Source organism: Zootoca vivipara, chromosome 10 (assembly GCF_963506605.1).
Source record: "Zootoca vivipara chromosome 10, rZooViv1.1, whole genome shotgun sequence".
NCBI classification, from domain to species: Eukaryota; Metazoa; Chordata; class Lepidosauria; order Squamata; family Lacertidae; genus Zootoca; species Zootoca vivipara.
Window position 1 is genome coordinate 70,701,547 of NC_083285.1, and position 24,460 is coordinate 70,726,006.

General features: G+C 50.4%; 2 protein-coding genes across 4 annotated transcripts in view; both read right to left on the minus strand.

Moving 5' to 3' along the window:
* Nucleotides 1-10,025, minus strand: part of HCLS1 (hematopoietic cell-specific Lyn substrate 1) — a 35,873-nt gene extending 25,848 nt beyond the window's left edge. The window contains exons 1-3 of one of the 2 annotated variants that reach the window (XM_060279328.1): nucleotides 9,476-10,025; nucleotides 6,150-6,233; nucleotides 3,581-3,654 (exon numbers count right to left, since the gene is read on the minus strand). In XM_060279328.1, coding sequence (XP_060135311.1) covers nucleotides 3,581-3,654; nucleotides 6,150-6,233; nucleotides 9,476-9,655 — 338 coding nt within the window. In that variant the 5' untranslated portion in view covers nucleotides 9,656-10,025. The remainder of the gene's footprint in view (nucleotides 1-3,580; nucleotides 3,655-6,149; nucleotides 6,234-9,475) is intronic. The other variant, XM_035128421.2, reaches the window with a different exon arrangement.
* Nucleotides 10,026-11,768: 1,743 nt separating this feature from the next.
* GOLGB1 (golgin B1) overlaps nucleotides 11,769-24,460 on the minus strand; it is a 42,522-nt gene continuing 29,830 nt past the window's right edge. For both annotated transcript variants that reach the window (XM_060279318.1, XM_060279319.1), the window contains exons 16-23: nucleotides 22,759-22,916; nucleotides 21,367-21,496; nucleotides 19,573-19,722; nucleotides 17,593-17,751; nucleotides 17,227-17,324; nucleotides 15,519-15,653; nucleotides 13,999-14,104; nucleotides 11,769-13,083 (exon numbers count right to left, since the gene is read on the minus strand). In XM_060279318.1, coding sequence (XP_060135301.1) covers nucleotides 12,949-13,083; nucleotides 13,999-14,104; nucleotides 15,519-15,653; nucleotides 17,227-17,324; nucleotides 17,593-17,751; nucleotides 19,573-19,722; nucleotides 21,367-21,496; nucleotides 22,759-22,916 — 1,071 coding nt within the window. In that variant the 3' untranslated portion in view covers nucleotides 11,769-12,948. The remainder of the gene's footprint in view (nucleotides 13,084-13,998; nucleotides 14,105-15,518; nucleotides 15,654-17,226; nucleotides 17,325-17,592; nucleotides 17,752-19,572; nucleotides 19,723-21,366; nucleotides 21,497-22,758; nucleotides 22,917-24,460) is intronic.

The window sequence follows — 24,460 nt, forward strand, 5'->3', positions numbered from 1 at the left end:
CTGCCTTATGGGGAAGGAAGGCATGGTAAAAGTTCAATAGTCCCAAGAATGACTGAAGTTCGGGCTTGCTCTTGGGCGCTGGGGCCTCACAAATGGCCCGTACCTTGTCACCGGTTGGATGGACCCCTTCTGCGTCCACCTTAAATCCCAGAAAGTCCACCTGCGGCACTCCCAGTAAACACTTTTCCCGCTTCACCTTGAGGCCCGCCGTCTGGAAACGGTGCAGGACGGAGCGGAGGCGGTCCTCAAATTCCTCTGGTGTGGGCCCGGCGATCAGTACATCATCGAAGAAGGGGGTGACACCAGGAATCCCTTTAAGGAGAGAGTCCATTAGATTCTGGAATATGCCTGGTGCCACGCTAACGCCAAATTGCAGCCGCTTTACTCTGAATGCCCCTCTGTGCGTCACAATCGTCTGAGCCTCTGCTGTGGCTTCGTCCACAGGCAACTGTTGATACGCTTGGGCCAAGTCCAGTTTGCCAAAGATTTTTGACCCAGCCAGGGTGGCGAGGACATGGCTGACCACTGGCACTGGGTATGCATGGGCCGTGAGAGCCTTGTTTATGGTGCATTTGTAGTCTGCACAGATGCGGACCGAACCGTTAGGCTTGACGGGTGTGACAATTGGAGTTTCCCAGGGGGCGTTGGGCACCGGCTCCAGCACTCCTTGCTCCACGAGCCGGTCCAATTCCTCGTCTATGCGGGGTTTCAGGGCAAACGGGACCCGGCGGGCCTTGTGCCTGATGGGTCGTACAGCGGGGTCTAGCTGTAGGGCAATGGGGGGTCCTGTATATCGTCCCAATGCCCCATCGAAAACCCCTGGAAACTCTTTGCATATGGCGTCCACGTCCACTTGTAAGCTAGTGCGGTTCACCCCGGTAACGGCTAGCCCCAGAGGTCCAAACCATGCCAGTCCCAGTAAGCTAACGTAGGGGCCCTTAACTACCAGCAAGTCCAATTGTTGCTTTCGCCCTCGATATTGCACCCTGAAGGTCCCCACCCCCATAGTAGGGACCTTACGTTTCTGGAAGTCCCGGAGGGTGAATGGGGCCGGCCTTAGTTTGGGACCCCCATTAGGGCACAGTTCCCTTAATGTTCGGGCCGAGATTATGGATAGAGTTGAACCCGTGTCCAGCTCCATGCGGCATGGGGCGCCCTCTATCTGTACCTCTATATAAATTTTCTCTGTGCTGGGATGGGGCAACTGGAATACCTGGTAGTCCATGATCTCCGTCAAGTTGCCTTGGTGCATGGTGCCGTGTGACCTGGGGCTCCTGGGTCGGTCATCTGATGCTTGTCGACGGGTGAGTCGAGCCCGACACACCCGGGCGATGTGTCCTAATTTTCTGCACTGCCTGCACTCTGCGTTGCGGAAACGACAGGTCCTCCTCTCGTGGTTCTCCCCGCAGCTTGCACAGTTCCCTCCTTCTCGTCGAGGCTGCTGTGGTGTGTGTGCTGCTTGAGTGCGCCGCTGTACTCGGTGTACTTCCTCCCTGTCAGATTCGGATTCGTCGGTGAGGTCTTCGTGGTAGACCCTCGGTTGGGATGGCGGGGCCGGTCGTGCCTCTTGCGTTGACCTCTCGGCGGCTTCGGTTGCCAGGGCTTCCTCCAGAGCAATCTGGAACGTGAGGTCTTTTTTGGCGTAGAGGCGTCGTTGCAACATCTCGTCCCTCAGGCCACCGACGAGGCGGTCACGAAGCATGTTCTCCAATTCTGAGAAGTTGCATAACCGGGCGGCTTGGCGGAGGGAGGTCACAAACCCAGTTATGGTTTCCCCCGGGGCTTGCCGTTTTGCGTAGAAGGCATTTCGGCAAGCTACCACCGAGGGCTGTGGTGAGAAGTGCTCCTTCAGCCGTTCCATTATTGTTTTGTAAGAGACGGTAGCGACATCTCTAGGTGCAAGGAGAGCCCGGGCGATTTCAAACGTCTCCTCTCCACAGACGCTGAAGAATGTCGCCCTCTTCATGGCATCGTTGGTGACTTCTTTCGCTTGCAGGAGGAAGTTGAAACGGGCGGCGTACCCTTCCCAGTCTCCTGATGCTGGTTTGAATGGCGAGAAGCTGCTGTCGGTTGCCATTCTGGGTTCCTTGGGTCCTGGAGCTGAAGCCTGGATGCACGGTGCGATGCAGCGGTGCAGCAGGTGGCGCTGCTGCGGTGCAGTGCGTGGTGGCGGTCAGCTCAGCAGGATCCCACCTTCGTCGCCAGTGAAATATACTCGGAGTCAAGAGTAAATTTCATGCTCTTTATTCAGCTCATAGTCATCAAGGAGGAGAAGAGAAGACGAATGGCTCTTTTCCCAAAACCATCTGCTTATATACATTATTTACACAATGGGCCTTGCGTGATTGGCTACTTCAGGGCTACACCTGTGGGCCAATTATATTGTGGATTGACTTTTGCTTGCAGCCTGATTGGCTGCTCCTACAGGCCAATCAGGTAGCAGATTCACTTCTGCCAGCCGCCTGATTGGCTGCTCCAGCAGGCCAATCAGGTTGCGGATTCACTTCCACCTGGAGTTGGATTGGGTAGCCCCCGCTGATTCTGAATCCTATTGTTCTAGGATTCAGCTCAGTACATAACACCCAGAAATAGCACCTCGGGTTAAGAACTTTCCTTCAGGATGAGAACAGAAATCGGGCGGCGTGGGCGTGGCGTGGCACATCAGGTTAAGAACAGTTTCAGGTTAAGAACGAACCTCCAGAACGAATTAAGTTCTTAACCTGAGATGCCACTGTATACTTAAAGGACGACTGTAGACAGTTAAAATCATTGGCAGGAATACAATGACAGTTGTAAAGTGAAATGAACTTTGGTTACTATGATTATATAACAGATTATAGGTAGGCAAACTAAGGCCCGGGGCCAGATCCAGCCCAATCGCCTTCTAAATCCGGCCCGCGGGTGGTCCAGGAATCAGGGTGTTTTTACATGAGTAGAATGTGCCTTTTTATTTAAAATGCATATCTGGGTTATGTGTGGGGCCTGCCTGGTGTTTTTACATGAGTAGAATGTGTGCTTTTATTTAAAATGCATCTCTGGGTTATTTGTGGGGCATAGGAATTCGTTCATTTCCCCCCACAAAATATAGTCTCTCCCCCCCCCCCCAAGGTCTGAGGGACAGTGGACTGGCCCACAGCTGAAAAAGTTTGCTGACCCCTGTAATAGATGGATAAAGGTAAAAGAGGCAGGAAAAAAGGAAAAGAATTTTTTTAATGGAATTGGAACTCATGGAGGGAGGGAAGGAGGTTTAAAATGACCTGTTTTATTTTTATGTTTTGGAATGGTTACAGTTATTGTGTATAACTTTGTGTAAAACTAATAAAAATATTTAAAAAACAAAACAAAAACAACTGTCAAAATGTCATGTCCTCAACACCCATTCTTAACAATGCACAGAAGCAGGAGAGAAATAATTGCTGGAATTTCCCCCCTGCGGCCTTTGCTGCTTCCCTTCATTCCTTCCAAGGCCTTCCACCCCCACCAAGACCCCCACCCCAGCAAAGTGCCGAGTCTGCTCTCTCTGGTGCACGCATGGCCCTAACAAGCCGGACCGGCAGGAGGAGAGCAAACAATGACTCACTTGATGTGCTCTCCGCGGCCGGAGCCCTCGATGGTTTTCGCCCCCCACCTCTGCTCTTTCTCCGAGATGTCATTCTGCAAGAGAAGACAGACACACACACACAAACACACACACACAATTGGTCAGGGATCTAAATTGCCATCGACATTATTGCCACAGCCTTCTGCGTCATCCTGTGTCACAGACTGGTCGGAAGCAGAGGAATGTTGGGAGGAACCAGCCAGTGAACCCTCAAGGGAAGAAGGCTCAGAGCCCAGGAAGTGGGACAAGGAAGAGGGAAAAGAGAGAGAAGACTGGAAAGAGGAGATGCCAGAAGCTGGGCTCAGTGAGTTCGGAGAGTCTGGGGCAGAGAAAAGTCCAGAATCAGAGGCAGAAGCAGGGGAGGAAGGAGGCCAAGAGGCAGAGATGAGTCTGTCTGGTGAAGAACCCAGGGTGTCTTTCCCTTCTGCTGAGACATGCCCCCCCTCCCCGCTGGTCTCCCAGGACCAAGAGAGGCATGAAGATGTACGCAACTACGGCGGCTAGAATTTTAGTAGCAAAAAAACTGGAGATGTGACTCAGTTCCTACAAAGCTTAACTGGCAGGTGAAGATGATAGAATACCTGGGACTTGCGAAAATGAATGGGAGAATAAGAGGAAACTCAAACCAGAAAGTGTGTTAAAGAATGGATAACAGTTAAAGAATATCTAAAACAATATTGCGAAAATGCAAATCTCCTGACAGGTCTGGATTGAATCTTGAACATTAAGGAAAACTATAAATGTAGAAAATGTTCTGGATATGTAACAGATGTAACAGGAAATGTGTAAAGGTGAAGAATATGTAGAAGGCACAGTGAGGTGAATCGGAAGTCAAAAGTGTGTGTGATGTCAGACGATGTGTTGTTAGTTAATGTTTAGTTGTCATTGAGGTATTGTCTTTGGTTGTCTGTGTTTTTATATGTAAATTGTTTTGCAATAAAGTTCTAAAAAAAGAGGCATGAAGAGGGCGTAGGAGAGATTGGCTTCCTGCAGGAGCAGTCTCTGATTGCTTGGTGGGGGGGAACCCTGGAGAGGAGGGGACTTAGGTAGCAGTGAGGAGGTGGGGAACTTCAGTATCAGCAACGGCTTCATGGAAGCACATCCTAACAGAGAAGAGTGGCTGTGCTCATGAGGCTTGACACTCCACCGAGTCTGTGCAGATCGTGCATTTGCTAATGAAGGGTTAACTCCAACTTGCAGGGTGTGATTTACTGCTGCTGCTCCAGAGAAGCGGACACGGAGCAATGGATTCAAACTACAAGAAAGAAGATTCCACCTAAACCTTAGGAAGAACTTCCTGACAGTAAGAGCTGTTCAGCAGTGGAATTTGCTACCAAGGAGTGTGGTGGAGTCTCCTTCTTTGGAGGTCTTTAAGCAGAGGCTTGGCAGGCATATGTCAAGAATGCTTTGATGGTGTTTCCTGCTTGGCAGGGGGTTGGACTGGATGGCCCTTGTGGTCTCTTCCAACTCTATGATTCTATGATTCTATATAAAAGGATGTCATATAGAGTAGGGAGAAAGGTTGTTTTCTGCTGCTCCAGAGAAGCGGACACGGAGCAATGGATTCAAACTACAAGAAAGAAGATTCCACCTAAACCTTAGGAAGAACTTCCTGACAGTAAGAGCTGTTCAGCAGTGGAATTTGCTACCAAGGAGTGTGGTGGAGTCTCCTTCTTTGGAGGTCTTTAAGCAGAGGCTTGGCAGGCATATGTCAAGAATGCTTTGATGGTGTTTCCTGCTTGGCAGGGGGTTGGACTGGATGGCCCTTGTGGTCTCTTCCAACTCTATGATTCTATGATTCTATATAAAAGGATGTCATATAGAGTAGGGAGAAAGGTTGTTTTCTGCTGCTCCAGAGAAGTGGACACGGAGCAATGGATTCAAACTACAAGAAAGAAGATTCCACCTAAACATTAGGAAGAACTTCCTGACAGTAAGAGCTGTTCGACAGTGGAATTTGCTGCCAAGGAGTGTGGTGGAGTCTCCTTCTTTGGAGGTCTTTAAGCAGAGGCTTGACAGGCATATGTCAAGAATGCTTTGATGGTGTTTCCTGCTTGGCAGGGGGTTGGACTGGATGGCCCTTGTGGTCTCTTCCAACTCTATGATTCTATGAATGTGAGCTTTACCTGTGTACAGGAGGCTAGTTTCTAGCACCACTCACACAAACCCCTCTCGAACACTGACGTTTCCATATCGCGGCAAAGTGCTGCCGTATATTATTTACGGTGGTATATTTTTATAAATAAATAAAAGAGCCACCACCCAGACAAGAAAGAAGCACAATCAGAGTTGAAGGATGCTTTTCCAAACAGGTTAAGCAGGGCTGGCAAGGGGTGTCACCTGGAGGAAAGTCCTGGAGGGCAGGTCAAGAGATCGATCGGGTGCATTCCTCCCCCAAGCCTGAGGTCCCCCCCCCCACCTCTAACATGGATATATCTAGGAGAGCTGCCAACCCTGGCGGGGGCAGCGAGGCTCTACAGGTTCCTGCCTGCTCCTTTCAGAAGACGCAGAAGGGACAGAGCCCAAGACAGCCCCGAAAGCAGCTCACCACAAAATCCGGGTCTGTGTCCCAGTCGTCTCCTTGGGGCTCCACCTTCACGGACACATTGTGTCCCGCCACGGCCTTCCACATCTTGAGGAGAGAGGGAGAAAAATTATAAGTACAGTAGTACCTTGGTGGCGCTGTGGTTAAACCACTGAGCCTAGGGCTTGCTGATCAGAAGGTCGGCGGTTCGAATCCCTGTGACGGGGTGAGCTCCCGTTGCTTGGTCCCAGCTCCTGCCAACCTAGCAGTTCGAAAGCACGTCAAAGGGACTGCTCCGGCGGGAAGGTAAACGGCGTTTCCGTGCGCTGCTCTGGTTCGCCAGAAGCGGCTTTGTCATGCTGGCCACATGACCTGGAAGCTATACGCCGGCTCCCTCGGCCAATAATGCGAGATGAGCGCGCAACCCCAGAGTCGGTCACGACTGGACCTAATGGTCAGGGGTCCCTTTACCTTTATAGTACCTTGGTTTAAGTACACAATTGGTTCCAGAAGTCTGTACTTAACCTGAAGCAAAGTTTCCCATTGAAAGTAATGGAAAGTGGATTAATCCGTTCCAGACGGGTCTGCAGAGTACTTAAACTGAAAGTACTCAAACCGAGGCGTACTTAAACCGAGGTATGACTGTAATACTTCTGCCCTATCAAAGTCATAGAACTGCTCTATTCTGCCTTGGAGTCCAGTTCTACATATAGATTGTGATACGAATTTTAAGGTCCCAAATATAAAGTAAACATTCATAAATGCACAAGGCAAACACATACATAAGTATATAAACCACGTGTCTGAAATAGTACGGGAGAACAATCCTGAAGCCATTTTGACTCTTCCCTTTGTCTTTTTGCTTGCATATCTTGTCTTAAGACCACATTTGTGTGTGAATAGGGTGAGCCTGTGACCTGGATTCAGGAACTAAAAGTATTTACCATCACAAAAAAATGGCCAGGGTGCCCGGTTAAAGCAATCAGTGACCATTAACAGATATCCTGGCAAACAAGATTTCTGCTGTAGAGCTTTTGTGATGTGTACATGATGTTTTCGGGGGTGGTATTGGAGACAGTACCGTAAGAGAGTTTACTTTCTTGGGCTCCTTGATCACTGCAGATGGTGACAGCAGTCCCGAAATTAAAAGACGCCTGCTTCTTGGGAGAAAAGCAATGACAAACCTAGACAACATCTTAAAAAGCAGAGACATCACCGTGCCAACAAAGGTCCGTATAGTTAAAGCTATGGTTTTCCCGGTAGTGATGTATGGAAGTGAGAGCTGGACCATAAAGAAGGCTGATCGCCGAAGAATTGATGCTTTTGAATTATGGTGCTGGAGGAGACTCTTGAGAGTCCCACGGACTGCAAGAAGATCAAACCTCTCCATTCTTAAGGAAATCAGCCCTGAGTGCTCCCTGGAAGGACAGATCCTGAAGCTGAGGCTCCAAGACTTTGGCCACCCCATGAGAAGAGAAGACTCCCAGGAAAAGACCCTGATGTTGGGAAAGATTGAGGGCACTAGGAGAAGGGGGCGACAGAGGACGAGATGGTTGGACAGTGTTCTCGAAGCTGCGAACATGAGTTTGACCAAACTGAGGGAGGCTGTGCAAGACAGGAGTGCCTGGCGTGCTCTGGTCCATGGGGTCACGAAGAGTCGGACACGACTAAACGACAACTACTTTTGGCTGCAGGGTGGGCAATTTCAAGTGTCTATATAAGGGCTTGCGCACCATTGTTTAGGGTCCCTCCTGCCTCCTTCTTGTGGTGAATGGGGACCCTGTTGCAACAGTTCCTTGAATAAAGATCATGCTTACTTTCTGCTTTGCTTCTCAATATTCTCTGGTTGGCCTCTGTTATTTTCTGCTGATAGGGAACCCACTTAAGGACTCTATACGGGCTCTTTGATACCCCATGGGGAAAAGGAGGAGGGTTTTTTCTGTCACAATGTTGAACCCCTTGGAACTGAACCCCTATATAAGACATGGCGGCACTATATTAAGCAAGCAGAGGATTTGAAGTCATGTGAGGGAGCACCAGAGACAATTCATGTAGCCAGAGAAATGCATGCATGTTGCTCAGGAATCTGTGGGGCCATGCTCTTCCTATTGCCCTAGAGCAGCGGTTATCTGTAATGGGGAAGCGACACCCCCAGAAGGGGTCCTGTGTCTCCCCGCTTGCAGGAGGAGTACCCCCTCCCATTTTGATCACAGGCACAAGAACAAGGAGGCTGCTGCAAATCCAGGAGGGGAGAGATGTTTTTATTTGGGGGGGGTTGCAAGGAGAGGGGGGGGCTGCTTAAAGATCAATTTAAATCCAGGACAATTGGTGGGGGGTGGGGTGGAGAAGAGGATGGGGAAGAACTGAAAAAGCAAAACAGGTGAATAGAGGTCTCTCTCGTTTTGTTGCGAGAGACACGTGAACCTTAAACCACAAGAGTGTGATTCATGCCGGTGGCTACCAAGCGGGCCTCAAAATTAGTTGAGATCATTAGCCCCCCAGCGATTATTTCTTGTGCAAGAGGCTGCCGAGTACGTGTTCTCAGGTTTTGGGGGTCAGGGCTGCCTTTAGTCATGTCCCAAGTCCCCCCTTTGGTAGCCATCATTCCCCTGAGCAGAACAAAGTTGGAATGGCACAAATCTGAAGGCTTTCCCATTGAGCCAGTACATAGATATGCCTATCAGTGAATTTGGTGAATTTGGCATGGCCGGGGGGTGGGGGGGTGAGCACCCTGTTGCAAGAGTTTAATAAAGATAAGGCTTACTAGCTGCTTTGCTTCTCGATATTCTCTGTTTGGCCTGTAATTTTCTCCTACCAATAGAGAACCTACATAAGGACCCTATTCGGGATCTTGGGTACCCCAGAAGGGAAAGGAGCAGTTGTTGTTTTTCTTATAAGACTGGGGAGGGGAGAAATAGACACCAAGAATAGCCTGCTGGATCAGGCCAGTGGTCTATTTGGTCCAGCATCTGTTCTCGCAGTGGCTGAACAGATGCCCCAAGGGGAACTTCGCAAGCAGGATCAGAGCCCAAGAACAGATCTCCCCTCTTGCTGTTTCCAGCAACTGGGATTCAGAAGCATAGCTGCCTCCAACTGTGGAGGCAGAGCAGAGACATTGCGGCCAGTAGCCATCGCTAGTCCTCCCCTCCCTCCATGAATTTGTCAAATTCTCTTTCAAAGCCATCTAGGCTGGTGGCCACCCCTGCCTCCTGTGGCAGGGAGTTCCATAGTCTAACTATGCAGTGTGAATTGAGGGGTAGGGGGACCAGAAAAGGGCCCAGGCATCTCCTTCCCCAAGCCCCCCCCCATTTGCAACTTTGCTGGCAATTCCCCCCACCCCAAAGCAGTACCTTGGTTCTGAAAGCTGACTTCCGAAGCCCTTGGCGATTGCTCCTCTGTGCCGACTTCGACCCCGGTTTCGGCTGCAAAGCTGAGCCCCAACAAGTTCCTGTTTTTAACTGCACCAAACTTGTTCCATTTCCTGTGGGCCAGGAGGAAGAAGCTTCGCAGCAGAGCCACCCCAGCTGCATCGCACGCACACAAGCCCTAGGTGCAGAGAGGAAGCGCCTCGTTGCTTTCCATAGGAGGAAAGGCTTCTGAACGTGAGGCTTTTAGATCATGCAGAGGGCGTGTGTCCCCCCCCCCCATCATTTAGCCCAGACATGGGAGGTCCAGCTCCAAGGGCCTTCTGGTGGTTCCCTCACTGCCAGAAGTGAGGTTTCAGGGAGCCAGGCAGAGGGCCTTCTCGGTGGTGGCACCCTCCCTGTGGAATGCCCTCTCATCAGATGTCAAGGAGATAAAGAACTATTTTACTTTTAGAAGACATCTGAAGGCAGCCCTGTTTGGGGAAGTTTTTAATGTTTAATGCTGTATTGCAGGGGTCCCAGAACTAAGGCCCGGGAGCTGGATGCGGCCCAATCGCCTTCTAAATCCGGCCCGCGGACGGTCTGGGAATCAGCATGTTTTTACATGAGTAGAATGTGTCCTTTTATTTAAAATGCATCTCTGGGTTATTTGTGGGGCATAGGAATTCGTTCATATTTTTTTCGAAATATAGTCCGGCCCCCCCACAAGGTCTGAGGGACAGTGGACCGGCCCCCTGCTGAAAAAGTTTGCTGACCCCTGCTGTATTGTGTTTTTCATATTCGGTTGGGAGCCGTCCAGAGTGGCTGGGGAAACCCAGCCAGATAGTATTTCCCCCATCCTCTTCCCATGCTAAAGCTCAGCAAAACTGACTGGCAGTAGACCCAAGAGAACAGTTCCTCACACAATGCAGAATACCTGAAATGCCCCCCAACCCCAGAAAGATCATCTTCAGACCCCCTCGAGTGTTGGGATCATAAATAGGAATGCAAGAGTCTTCTGGATCAGGCCAACTGGCCATCCCTTCTAGCATCCTGTTCTCGCAGTGGTCAACCAGATGCCCATTATCATACCCGTCAACTGTCTCAATTAAATGGGACATCCCATTTGGGGAGGGGGCTGTGCTCTCTCGCAAGTCACCTGGCTCCTGAGAGATCACGGCCCCAAAAGATGCACATCCTGCTTTTCTTCTAGGGCCTGTTGGAGGGTATGCACTGCGGGAAGCCCGCAAGCAGGATTCAAACACACGAGCCCTCTCCTCTCCTGTGGTTTCCGGCAACTGGGATTCAGAAGCACTGCTGCCTCTGAGTGGGGAAGCAGAGCACAGCCATCGAGGGAAGAGGCTATTGAATTTCTCCAATTCTCTTTTAAAGCCATCTAGGTTGGCGGTCGCCACTGCCTCCTGTTGGAGGGAGTTCCACAGGTCACATGCTTTGTGAAGGACTTTTTTTTGTCTGCCCCGAATCTTCCGTGTCCGTGTTAATGAGAATTATGGGATGGTAGGATCCCAAACGAGCACGGTCCTTGTATGGCTTCAACAGCACAACCATTACAGTCCCTCCAAACTGAACGGTTTATGCAGATGGTGGTTTAAGTTGCTCTTTGGGGAACTTACAAAATTCACCCCAGATCCATCCATGCCAGGGGTTTCCCCCCACCAATTTTGGGGTGTTTTTTTTTAAAAAAATAGCGGTTTCTATTTCAATTGCTGAAATAGGTTCTTTTAATACCACTCTGTGATCTTGAGTCTTAATCAAATCTTTGTCGATGTTCTCAGGGTCAGGGTTATCAGATATGCACGTTTTCATAAAACGTAGCAAACGCACTAGAGATGTGCCTAGTTTCGCCTTCTGCTACCCTTTACGCTTCTGACAGCAGGGCCCTCCTGAAATTCTTAGAAAGCTCAGCTAAAAGAGGAGGAGGAGGAGAGTTTGGATATCCCGCTTTATCCCTACCCGAAGGAGTCTCAAAGCGGCTAACATTCTCCTTTCCCTTCCTCCCCCACAGCTCTTCCTGGCATTCCCATTTTCTCTGAGCGATATTACCGCACCCGAAAATGTCTATGTGCTTCCATGCTTGCATTTAGAGCCGACGTATATTTCACGCGAGTATTGCAATGAAATGACTTCTGATTTCTCATTGTTACCCTTGAGCTGCCAAATTCTGGAGTGCATCCAACCTCGCTGTCGAAAAGTTGTAATAAAAGGGTGTCGGAGTTGTATGCGAGAACCACAGTGGGCAGAGTCCGACCAAATCACAGCATTCACACGACTCGCTCGAAAAAAATAATCTTTATTGCACAAGGATGGGATTTCAAGAGGACCAGAAGACTGGATTTGAAAGGAAGAGAGACAAGGGGGGGGTCTGCACACCACACGCCAGGAGCACCCCCAAAAAACGGCCGGCAGGGCCTCAGCTCGAGATCCACACCCACAGAGGACGCTTCCAGCAGCCTCCTGAATTGCAAGAGCTATCCCAAAATGTCTGTGCACAATGGAAACAGTTAAAACACCCCATCAAGGGCTAAGACACCCTGCCCCACTCCAACGGGAAGCTGTGGGGCGGGTTTCATAACTCTGCTCCCCCACATCGACCCTGATCTCCTCTCCTCTCTCTGTATGGTGCAGGAAATGGGCTCGGTGGCCACATACAAGTTGATTTATCTTCACTGGTGAGCATGAAGCCATTCCACCCCAGCCCCCCTTCGCTCGCTCTCTCCGTCGGGTGTGGAGCGGCAGGTAAGAGATTTATGCCTGGGGCTTCTGTCCCTTTCGACGCCACCTTTCCAGCACACACACACCCCCATGCCAAAATCACAGAGCACAAAGAAATAAGAGAGAGAAAAGGCCCCTGACAGCAAGCTGGAAGTTGATGGAGTTCTCCTTGGTCCCTTCCCCAGAACCAGGCTCTGCCAATACCTGCGGCCTCGGCACAGAAAGCAGGCCTGTTGATTACAACCAAAACAGCATTGTTGAAAACAGAAAACTCTCTACCCACAACCTCCACCTGCTGCATTCCCCTCCCAAATGAGCCCAGGTCAGCCTTTGGAAACCTGGTGCCCCCCGGATTTTTCAAAGTCTCAGCCCCTCCGTCAATGAGGGCTGGTGAGAATCGTAGTCTAAAACAGATCTGGAAGACACCAGCTTGACTGCGAAGCGACTTCACCTCGAATTCAGTGTGCAAAAGTGAACCCCCCCAAAAAACCGCTTCCCTCGAAGAACACAAACAAAACCAACGTGTGGCCCAGTCAAGGGCCGCTGGCCCTGCCCTTCCGCAGGCTGGGGGCCACCCTGAGATCTCTGCAATCCTCTCGGCGGCCTCCGGCCAGCCTCCCCAGGGCGCTGGAGTCTCCCAAAATAGCCTTCTCATCCATCCACAGCACGGCAGGGTCCTCCAGGGACGGGGGCTTGGCAGCAACCCGGACAACTCACATGCCCCACCCCGCTCCGGGGGGCTCTTCTCACAAGTGGCCCGTGAAGCAGAGGAGAAGGAGCACGTGGACTGTGAGGAGGTAGAGCGTTGCCAGGAGGGGCAGGCGCCGGCGGGAACAGAGGAGCGAGTGCAGGACTCGCCGCAGCCCCACGCCCCCTCGAGTCTGGGGAGAAAGCAAGGAGGGAGGAGAGGTTACAAGGCAAGTCTACCACAGGGTGGCTTCAACTCAAGGCGACTCCCGTTGCGAAGGGCAGCAAGCGAGGCAGGGGCCTAGGACTGCAACACGGGCCCATCTAGGGGTTCCAGAAGCAAAACGCATTGACTTTTGCAGGAGGTTATACAGCTGTATCTTGGTTTTTGAACAGCTTTGTTCTCAAACGTTTTGGCTCCCAAACGCCGCAAACCTGGGAGTGTTCCGGTTTCGCGAACTGTTTTTGGAAGCCGAACGTCCGGCAGGACTTCCAACTGGCTGCAGGAGCTTCCTGCAGCCAATCGGAAGCCGCACTTTGGTTTCCAAATGTTTTGGAAGTCGAACGGACTTCAGGAACGGATTCCGTTCGACTTCCAAGGTACAACTGTATATTACTACGGGGGGGGGGGTCTGCTGGAGCCACCAGGGGCATGCTTTTCCACCTGTCTTGCCCTATCCCAGATGCCTGGGACCCTTACAAAGCGAAGATGCTGCTTCTTGTCTTAACATTTTTGTAGGGAATATTCATCATCTTCTTTTGGTAGATACACAGACGTGTTTTACTACTGTTGAACTCGTATTATGTATTGCATGCATTTGTTTCTTCATGGGAAGCTTTTCGGCTGAAAGGTGGCATATAAACGAACAGTAAAGTGATGTCTAATGGGGCAGGGAGAACCAGAATATGCTGTTTGTAACTGGAAAGGCAGCCTGTTGAAAGCCTGTTCAAACGACCTGAGATTGTGGACAGACTTAGCCTTATAGATGCCCACTGATGGCAGATCATTCTAGCTTGGCTTGCCCCCTCTGGCTGGGGGGGAGGGAGAGGAGGGAGCTGAGGCTCCCTTGTAGGAGAGGTCAGCCCTCACCTGCGGGGAAGAGCCTTACCTTGCTGTAAGAGGTGTCTGTGGGACCTACAAGCAGGGAGTGCTCAGGGCTGGGGGGCATTTCAATGCTGGTGTCCAAAGAGTGGGCCCACTCACTCGATTCTAACCTGCAGGAGAGAGAGGTAAGAGGTAGAGGTAGAGAGGTGGACCAGTGCCCCGTGGTTGACAGGCAGCAGGCCAGCCCATGGGCAGCCAAGATGCTTGAACAAGCCGCTACACCCCCCAGACCAAGGGTGGCTAAACTTCTTTCAGTCCAAGGGAGCCAACCTCTTGGGGCCACGTCAGCAGCGAATGTGGCCTCCAAAGTGTCACATAGCCCCCCCCCAACTCAGCTCATCGGTGGAAATCAGCTCTGCAGCGAGGGGAATCTGCATTGCCACTGGCCCTCTGCCCACCTCAGAGCTGCATCTACGTCCTTGATTCAGCAGTTTAGGGGGATCCGCCAACCCTGGCCCATATCATGGGTTGGGGAAGCCCTTCTGGAAGGCCGCTTCGTCTGGCCTCTGGAGGCAGCAACACTCCCGGTTGCTGGAAACCTCAGTAGGGGGAGCTGCTCTTGTGCTTGGATCCCCTTTGCATCTGGCCAGCCAGTGTGAGGACAAGATGCTGGACGAGATGGGCTGCTGGCCTGATCCACATTTGGAAGGGATCAGGAGGGTCACCTAATGGAACCCCTTCAAATGCAGGAATCTTTTGCCAAATTCAGCTCAATGCCCAATGGGATGTTAGAATATGAGAGGAGTGTCAGAGATTACCCTATTTTTCCATGTATTAGACGAGGTTTTTTGACTCAAAAATCATGTCAAAAAACTGGGGTCATCCTATACATGGATAGTGGCCTTGGGGGGGGGGGAGCTGCGCGCTGCCAGCCAGCTGGTTAGCAGCCCGCGCTCTCGGGAGCTTCCTGCCCGCAGTTTGCCAACCCCCAACAACGGTCCTGCTGGGGTGATGGCGTGCGTGCAATTCGCCCTAAAAAAAGCGCAACAACTTTGGGCCATCTCCATTCATTTTCTTTAAATTTAGTCCCCCAAAATAGGGGCTGTCTAATACATGGGGGCATCTTATACACGGAAAAATACGGTATGTACATATGCATACGGGGACCCAGGTGGCGCTGTGGGCTAAACCCCTGAGCCTAGGGCTTGCTGGTCAGAAGGTTGGCGGTTTGAATCCCTGTGACGGGGTGAGCTCCCGTTGCTTGGTCCCAGCTCCTGCCAACCTAGCAGTTCGAAAGCACATCAAAATGCAAGTAGATAAATAGGAACCGCTATAGCAGGAAGGTAAACGGCGTTTCCATGTGCTGCTCTGGTTTGCCAGAAGCGGCTTTGTCATGCTGGCCACATGACCTGGAAGCTATACGCCGGCTCCCTCGGCCAATAATGCGAGATGAGCGCGCAACCCCAGAGTCGGTCACGACTGGACCTAATGGTCAGGGGTCCCTTTACCTTTTACCTTTACATATGCATACACACACACACACACAAGCTCGTCATTGAAGCTGGGGCCAAGCCCCTGACTCACCTGCGGATGTGATCCTGGGCTGCAGCAAAGGCCTCCTCGGCCGCCAGGCGCTGGTCCCGCTCCTCCTGCAGCAGCTCCTCCAGGTGCAAGAGGCCCTGCCTGGCACTGCTCTGCTGCTGCCTGGCCTCCGAGAGCCTGCAGCAAAGAGAAGGGCGGTGAGGAGCCAGGCTCTCCCTGATCACAGCCATGCAGCACAGTGGTTAGAGCTGGACTAGGACCCAAGAGAGAGACCAGGGTTTGAATCCCTGCTCCGCCACAAAGCTCCTTGGGTGTTGCTGGGGGGAGGGGTGGCCGTGGCCGCTCTCGGTCTAACCTACCTCACAGGGTTGTTGTGAAGATTGAATGTTGAGAAAAATAGGTGGGATATACATGGAATAAAACAACAATGGTTCACAAAGCCACAAACATAGAATCTTAAGAGTTGGAAGGGACCCCACAATTCATCTAGTCCAACCCCCTGCAATGCAGGGATCTCAGCTAAAGCATGCTTGATAGATGGCCATCAAAACTCTTTGCTTGTTTGCTGCTGGTTTTTAGTTCACTTGCCTTAGGAAAGAGGAGTGAAATAACTGCCTTTTCCTTCCAGTGCAAGTGGGCTGGATGTCGTTGTGGATTCTGATGTGTGTTAGTGACCCGGGATAGGGAAGGGGTGTGTTTGTGTGTGCACTCAGGAGGCAGGTGGCGCTGTGGTCTAAACCACTGAGCCTCTGGGGCTTGCCAATCGGAAGGTCGGCGGTTCGAATCCCCACAGCGGAGTGAGCTCCCGTTGTTCGGTCCCAGCTCCTGCCAACCTAGCAGTTCGAAAGCACGCCAGCGCAAGTAGATAAATAGGTACAGCTGCGGCGGGAAGGTAAGCGGCATTTCCGTAGGCTCTGGTTTCCGTCACGGTGTCCCATTGCGCCAGAAGCGTTTTAGTTCTGCTGGCCCCATGACCTGGAAAGCTGTCTGTGGACAAAGGCCGGCTCCCTCAGCCTCAAAGTGAGATGAGCGCCGCAACCCATCACAACCTATCTTCCCTAGATCTAGGGAAGTAATAGTACCACTGTATTCTGCTCTGGTCAGACCTCACCTGGAGTACTGTGTCCAGTTCTGGGCACCACAGTTCAAGAAGGATACTGACAAGCTGGAACGTGTCCAGAGGAGGGCAACCAAAATGGTCAAAGGCCTGGAAACGATGCCTTATGAGGAACGGCTTAGGGAGCTGGGTATGTTTAGCCTGGAGAAGAGAAGGTTAAGGGGTGACATGATAGCCATGTTCAAATATATGAAAGGATGTCATATGGAGGAGGGAGAAAGGTTGTTTTCTGCTGCTCCAGAGAAGCGGACACGGAGCAATGGATTCAAACTACAAGAAAGAAGATTCCACCTAAACATTAGGAAGAACTTCCTGACAGTGAGAGCTGTTCGGCAGTGGAATTTGCTGCCAAGGAGTGTGGTGGAGTCTCCTTCTTTGGAGGTCTTTAAGCAGAGGCTTGACAGCCTTATGTCAAGAATGCTTTGATGGTGTTTCCTGCTTGGCAGGGGGTTGGACTGGATGGCCCTTGTGGTCTCTTCCAACTCTATGATTCTATGATTCTAACCCCAGAGTCGCCTTGGACTGGACTTACCTTTTTTACTCTGGAGTCCCGAAAGAAGAGTGCCTCTCTCTCTCTCTTCCACCCCACCCTGCCAGCAACCACCCCCTCCCGTCCCCAAAACCAGCACTCACTTCATCTGCAGCTCCTGTAGCTCGGGCGTGTAGCTCTCCCTGGGGTGCTCACTTCTTTCCTGGGGGGCTCCGGGAGCAGCATCTGTCGGGAGGGAGCCCTGGGCAGGGCAGAAAGCACACATTGAGGCTTGGGCCAGCTCAGCACAGGCCACAGGTCCTGCACAAGAGTGCTGCCCCCCCCCCCATTGCCAGGTTTCGGGCAATTTTTGCATGGCAGAGGCAGCCAGGCTTACAGGCCTGAAGCAAACACAGGTGCTGGAGCTGTAACCCAGAGAGGGGGCCAGAATTTGCGCGTAGGCTGAGAACGGCATGGTTTTGGTCGGCCTCTGCAGCCCGGCAGCCTCCCGCGCCAGCCCTCAGCCTTACCGAGTCCTTCATTGGGGTCTGGAGCTCCCGCAGCTGGTTCTCCAGGGCCTCGCAGCGGGCAAGGACCTCGCTGTAGCGCTGGTGGCTCTCGCGCAGGTTGCGGCTGCTCCCCCGCAGCTGGAGGGAGAGCGAGTTCTTCTCCTCAAAGACCTGGGAGAGCTGGAGAGAGGAGAGGGGGGCTGAGATGCCTTCCTCAGCTGACCATCACATGTCTCCCAGGATGTTTCCGAGCACAATTCAACGTGTTGGTGCTTTAAAGCTCTAAAGGGCCTTGGCCCAGTAGACCTGAAGGAGCGTCTCCACCCCCATCATTCAGCCCTGACACTGAGGTCTAGCTCTGAGGGTCTTCCGGTGGTTCCCTCACTGTGGGAAGTGAGGTTACAGGGAACCAGGCAGAGGGCCTTCTCGGTGGTGGCTCCCACCCTGTGGAACGCCCCCATATCAGATGTCATGGAAATAAACAACTATCTGACTTTAGAAGACATCTGAAGGCAGCCCTGTTTAGGAAAGTTTTTAATGTTTGATGTTTTACTGTGTTTTTAATATTCTGTTGGGAGCCGCCCAGAGTGGCTGGGGAAACCCAGCCAGATGGGCAGGGTATAAATAATAAATTATTATCATCATCATCTTTTTCTTCTTCCAGCTCCAGTGTGTGCAGGAAGGTCCCCAAAGCAGCAGCGGGGAGCCTCCGGCCCTCCAGATGCGGCAGAACTCCAGCTCCCATCAGCCATAGCAAGAACAGCCAAAGGGAAGGGATTGTGGAAGTTGTAGTGAAGTACGTCCAGAGGACTCAAGCTTTTCCCATGCCAGCGAATAGAGGTAGGGCGCTGACCAGGCCCAGGGGGTATGGGAGCACGGGGGCAGAAACCTCCACATTTTGAGGGTCTACTTCATTTTAAGGCTGGCTTCCAGGCCTCATGGCTGTGGAAACAAACCCCAGGGGTCAATCACTTATTTACAAATGAGCAGGTGAGAGCCTGGAGCGAAGTAACATCCCTGCTTCGTATCTGAAGCTTTACTGCTCTTGCAGCTTTTAAAGCCGTTTCGTCTCATCACACCTGTTTATATTTACAATTCTGAGTTGCTGCAAGTCGCAAGAGAGCCTATTACCGGTTATAGCTATTAATTTCCTTACAAATTAGCTACCGTATATCTGTCGTAGGTGCAGGTTTGAGCATATTTTGTAAGCAGCTATCTAAAAATATTTTACGCTGCAAATCCTTATGTTTTTATTACTAAGAATGCATTTAAAAATATTATATTTTGCATGCCGTATAGAACAGTTTTCTTATAACAATATGCTGCATATTTTTTTTAAGCTCCAAGATTAGGTCAGAACAAATATGCATTTTGTGTGCATCCATGTCACACACTCTTACCTAGAAGTTAGGGTTTCTGGGGACCTATAGCTATAAACTGGATTTTTAACAGATGTGCTATTAATCGTCACTGTTTTTAATTTTTAAAACAGTGTTCTGAAGAAGTGTGCATGCACACGAAAGCTCATACCAAAATAAAAACTTAGTTGGTCTTTAAGGTGCTACTGAAGGAATTTTTTTATTTTGCTTCGACTCAGACCAACACGGCTACCTACCTGTAACTTTAATTTTATTGTTATTATCTTCCTTGGTGAGTTGTGCAAACCACTATTCTGGAAAATGCTTTTTAGAAGGTAGGGCCTAGTTTATGGAACCCATGGGGTAGTGGCCCCAAAACGTTTGGGAACCAGTGGTCTAATTTATTATAATGTCAGTTCCAGCCTTCTTGTCTTTGGAAACAAACCGGAGGGCTTTAATCCTCCGTGAGGGAGCAGCACATATGACACAGGGAGAGCAGAGGCGGTCACTGCGAGGAGAGAGAAAGCGCAAGAACTGGAGACGATCCACTTTGAATGACAGACAATTCCCCCAACGTCACGGATGCATAATATGCAGTGTCTGAAGAGCCCCTCCCCACGCCCACCCACCAGGCCCCTCCTACCTTGCTGTTCAGCTGCTGGACCCGCAATTCTTTTTGGTGCAGCTCCTTCAAACTGCTGCTCAGCTGGGCCTGGAGGCTGTCAGGATCAGCCTCTTGACCAGACCCAGCTCCGGGCAAAGTCTTGCTGGAACCGGTGACTCCTGGCGCAACCTGCAGGAGAAGACAAATACCTGAGCCCTCAGCGCAGAGCCACTCAGCTGGGCCTGGGGGAACTGCACAGCAAAGGGCCAGGGCCTCCCAAGAGCCCGGCCAAGACCTAGGTGTATAGAAATGAATGGAGTGTTGGAAGGGACCCGTACGAGGGCCCCAGGACTCCCAAGACCTCCCTATAGGGCCAGTAGGCAAAGCCCACTCCGGACAGGCAGGAATAATCAAGCGGCGGGTGGAGAGCATTTGAGGGTCTTCCATGATTTTCCCTTTGCACGTGGACCCCTCAAATGTAACCCCTGCGTAGTTATTGCATATTTGTTCGATTTACTTGAATATACTCCTTTCAAATATTTACTTGAATATACATCCTTTCAAATATATGAAAGGATGTCATATAGAGGAGGGAGAAAGGTTGTTTTCTGCTGCTCCAGAGAAGCGGACACGGAGCAAAGGATTCAAACTTCAAGAAAGAAGATTCCACCTAAACATTAGGAAGAACTTCCTGACAGTAAGAGCTGTTCGGCAGTGGAATTTGCTGCCAAGGAGTGTGGTGGAGTCTCCTTCTTTGGAGGTCTTTAAGCAGAGGCTTGACAGGCATATGTCAAGAATGCTTTGATGGTGTTTCCTGCTTGGCAGGGGGTTGGACTGGATGGCCATTGTGGTCTCTTCCAACTCTATGATTCTATGATTCTATGATTCTACTCTCTTTTTAAAAGAAGGAAACGGGATGGCATGGAAGCATAAAAACCAGGCAGAGGGCCTTCTCGGTGGTGGCGCCCGCCCTGTGGAACGCCCTCCTATCAGATGTCAAAGAAATAAACAACTATCTGATATTTAGAAGACATCTGAAGGCAACCCTGTTTAGGGAAGCTTTTAATGACTGATGTTTAATGCATTTTTAATCTTTTGTTGGGAGCTGCCCAGAGTGGCTGGGAAAACCCAGCCAGATGGACGGGGTAGAAATAAAAAAATTATTATTATTATTATTATCATCATCACCATTATCGTCATCTTCGGGGTTGAGGGTACACACAGTAGGCAATAAACACTCATGGATGGCATAAAGATTCGGTCAAGTGCAGAAGTTTACTTGACAGGCATAAAAGCAAATTGGTAGCAAATATATACAGACATTCACCACTGCTGTGGCCAAGCATGCTTAGAGTCCAACAAGAGTCCAAGACTCTCTCTCTGCTTCTCTCACTGCAAGGCACAAGCAAGAGACTCACAACAACTTTTAGGGAAGTTTGTAATGTTTGATGTATTTATTGTGTTTTTAATAGCTGCCCAGAGTGGCTGGGGAAACCCAGCCAGATGGGTGGGGTATGAATATTATTGTTATTATTATTATTAAATTGTCATGTTGTAAGTGACCCAAGGGTCATCCAGTCCAACCCCCTGCAATGCAGGAATCTCCGCTAGATCATACATGACAGGTGGCCATTCGACCTCTGCTTAAAAAACCTCCAAGGAAGGAGAGTCCGCCACCTCTCATGGGAGTCTGTTCCACTGTCATACAACTCTCAATAAAGCTTTTCCTGATGTTCTTGTAACCTCAATTTGAGAAAAGGCATGGGCAAAGGGGCCCCTTGCAATGTCCGGCTGAGGGCCGCCCGGTCCCGTCCCCACCTGCGCCGGCCTCACCTGCCTCGGCTCCTCTTCCACCACGGTTCGTGCAACAGGACTCCCTTCCTCCTGCCCCGCTCTCCGCGGGGAACTCGGCTCTTGCCCCATGGCTGATGGGACCTCCAGCTTCCAAGATGCCTTCTCCTCCCTGCAAGACACCACAAGAGAGGAACTGCAAAGGCAGCACTTGGAGGGACAGGGGACAAGGAGGCGACCTGCTCACCAAAGCTCACACGGTGCTTCCTGGTGAGGCCGTGATGAGTTTGGGCACAGCGGTTGTTGCACCAAAGCCAAGAGAGCTCTGGGGCACCAGTAAGAAGGGCGCCACAAGGCCAGGCTCAGAATGCCACATAATACCCATTCTGCTTTTCCAAGAAATTGGTATTTAGCATAGCAGCACCCAAGCTTTATACCTCCCTGCCTATTGACTGTACTCTTTTCGGTTCCTGCTCAAAACATTTCTATTTAGACAAGACTCCCCGGACAGGTATGCTTTCATCTGCTTCCTGCTGGTTTTATCTATAAAGAGTTGTTTTTACTGATAATTTTATAGATTTATGCTCTTTGCAAACTGCCTTGACATTCTTTACAATCAAAGTCGTGTATTCATTTTACGAAATAAATAAATGTGGAATGGTGATGTACAGTAAGTTTTAATCCTTTACTTCTTGTTGCTGATTTTATCTTCTGAGTGTTTTAAAGAGGGGTTGTTGCTTTTACTGATAACCATATTGTGTTATTTTCTTTGTAAACTGCTCCATGGTTTGTTTGCTTTCACAATCAAGCGGTGTGCAAATTTTATTTTATTTTATTAAAAAAATATATCCAGGATGCAGGATCCGGTCTAGGACAGCTGCCAAGGTCTGTTCTGAAGACAACAGTCAGCTTCTCTCTCTTCCTAGAAACGGGTGAGGGGAGTGGGGGGTTTCCTTCCTCCGTTTCTACTCTGCAAAGCTGTGCCCACGGGAGCTCCTGATGGGGAAATGAGGAAATCTAGAAAGAGCTGGCACAGTTTCGGGCTCTCGGCCTTCTCCCATGGGAACCTACGGTAAGAACGCAGAAACACAGCCGGCTGGGTCAAGGCCAGTGGCCCACCGTGTCCAGCATCCTGTTCTCACTGTGGCCAGCGAGATGTCCATGATGGGAAGCAGGATCCAAGGAGTCTCCCTTCCTGTGGTTTCTAGCAACTACAATTCAGAAGCGGCGGTGCTTCAAACCATAGAGGCAAGAGGACCAGCATCCTGGGCTAGGAGCCGCCAAGAGCCCTCTCCTCCTCCATGAATTTTTCCAGTCCTCTTTTAAAGTCATCCAGGTTGGTGGCCGTCCCTGCCTCCAGTGGCAGGGAGTTCCACCGTTTAAGTATGCACTGCTTAAGCTTCCCCCCTGCCTCTGTGACAGGGTGGGACTCACCTGAGCTGGTGGAGTTCCATCTGCCAAGAGGCCCCCTCCTGCCTCAGGCGCTCCACCTCTTGCTTCTGCTCCTCCACCTGGGCCTTCAAGCGTGCGATCTCCGCCGTGTCCACCCCAACCTGCAGGTACTGCTGCTGGAGGTTCTTCAACTCCACCAGCTTGGCAGGAGAGAAGGACAGAGAAGAGCCAGGTTTAAGCCTGCCACTCGGAAGGCTTCAAGGATCGATGTCTGCAGACCATTCCCGCATGACGCCCTTGGGGAAAAACTCACCACCTCAAGTACGGGGAACCCTCAGCCTTCCAGAGGTTGCTGAACTACAACTCCCATTGTCCCTGGCCACAGGCCATGCTTGCCGGGGCTGATGGGAGTTGTAGTTCATCAACATCTGGAGAGCCAGAAGTTCCCCACACCTGCACATCTCTTGGTTTCAGGCACAGAACTTCAAGCCAAATTAACCCAGAATACGAGACTCTGTGGATCTCATTACAATTCCCCCCCTACAAAAGCTTTGTATATGTTTCTCCCAGTTCCCTTTGATTGTTCTCCTGGAGTCTGACTAAAAAAAATAAAGTAAGTGTTAGAGAAATAGAGATTCTTCGTAGCCTATTATGTAGAAACCGCTTAATCATCCTATGCCCTTTTTAAATGTGGGGGGGGTTGGGGGGATTATTAGGTTGTTGTTGAATGAATGAATTTATTATTACGGTCACAGACCAGTTCCAGCCCACATACAGTATCAAGGAAATCATAAAACACGATAGGGATACATTTGAATTTGCAATCAAGTATAACAGGGACAATACAGATATAACAACAATTATAACAATATATAAATTAAAACTTAGTTACTAAAATACAACCTAAAATTATCGTTTAAGGCCTTAATCATTATGATAGCACCACTTGTTCCCTGCATTTTATGGCAGTCACACAGAATTTGGCTACCCTGAGTGCTCACTGGAAGGACAGATTGTGAAGCTGAGGCTCCAATACTTTGGCCACCTCATGAGAAGAGAAGAATCCTTGGAAAAGACCCTGATGTTGGGAAAGATTGAGGGCACAAGGAGAAGGGGACAACAGAGGATGAGATGGTTGGACAGTGTTCTCGAAGCTACGAACATGAGTTTGACCAAACTGCGGGAGGCAGTGCAAGACAGGAGGGCCTGGCGTGCTCTGGTCCAGGGGGTCACCAAGAGTCGGACACGACTAAACGACGACAACAACAACAACAACAACGTGATCTCCGGATCCTTGTTCTCTACCAGGGATTTTAGACATTGAAGTTCGGATTCATTTGAAGATTTTTGTGAAGCAGGGATAATGAATCCCGAGCGTATATCTCCATAAAAACGGCCGCGTAACAAGGCATGGGAGACAGTTTCGACCTCCATCAAGCCGCAGGGGCAGACTCGTTCCGCATATGGTTTACCCTCAAATCTGCCCTGCAATAAAGCAGATGGTAGCACGTTGAATCTAGCAAGGGTAAATGACTGTCTGTGTTTAGGTATCTGTAATTCTTGTTGTTTTTATTTTGATTATGGATTTTGTGGTTTTATATTTTATTCTGTAAACAGCCGCAAGACCTGTGGGAATAGGGCAGTATATAAATTCAATAAGTAATAATAATTGCAAACCTAAGCAGCAAACACAAAAACTGCATTTACCAATAATCACTCAATAATATACCCCAGCCCTGTGAAA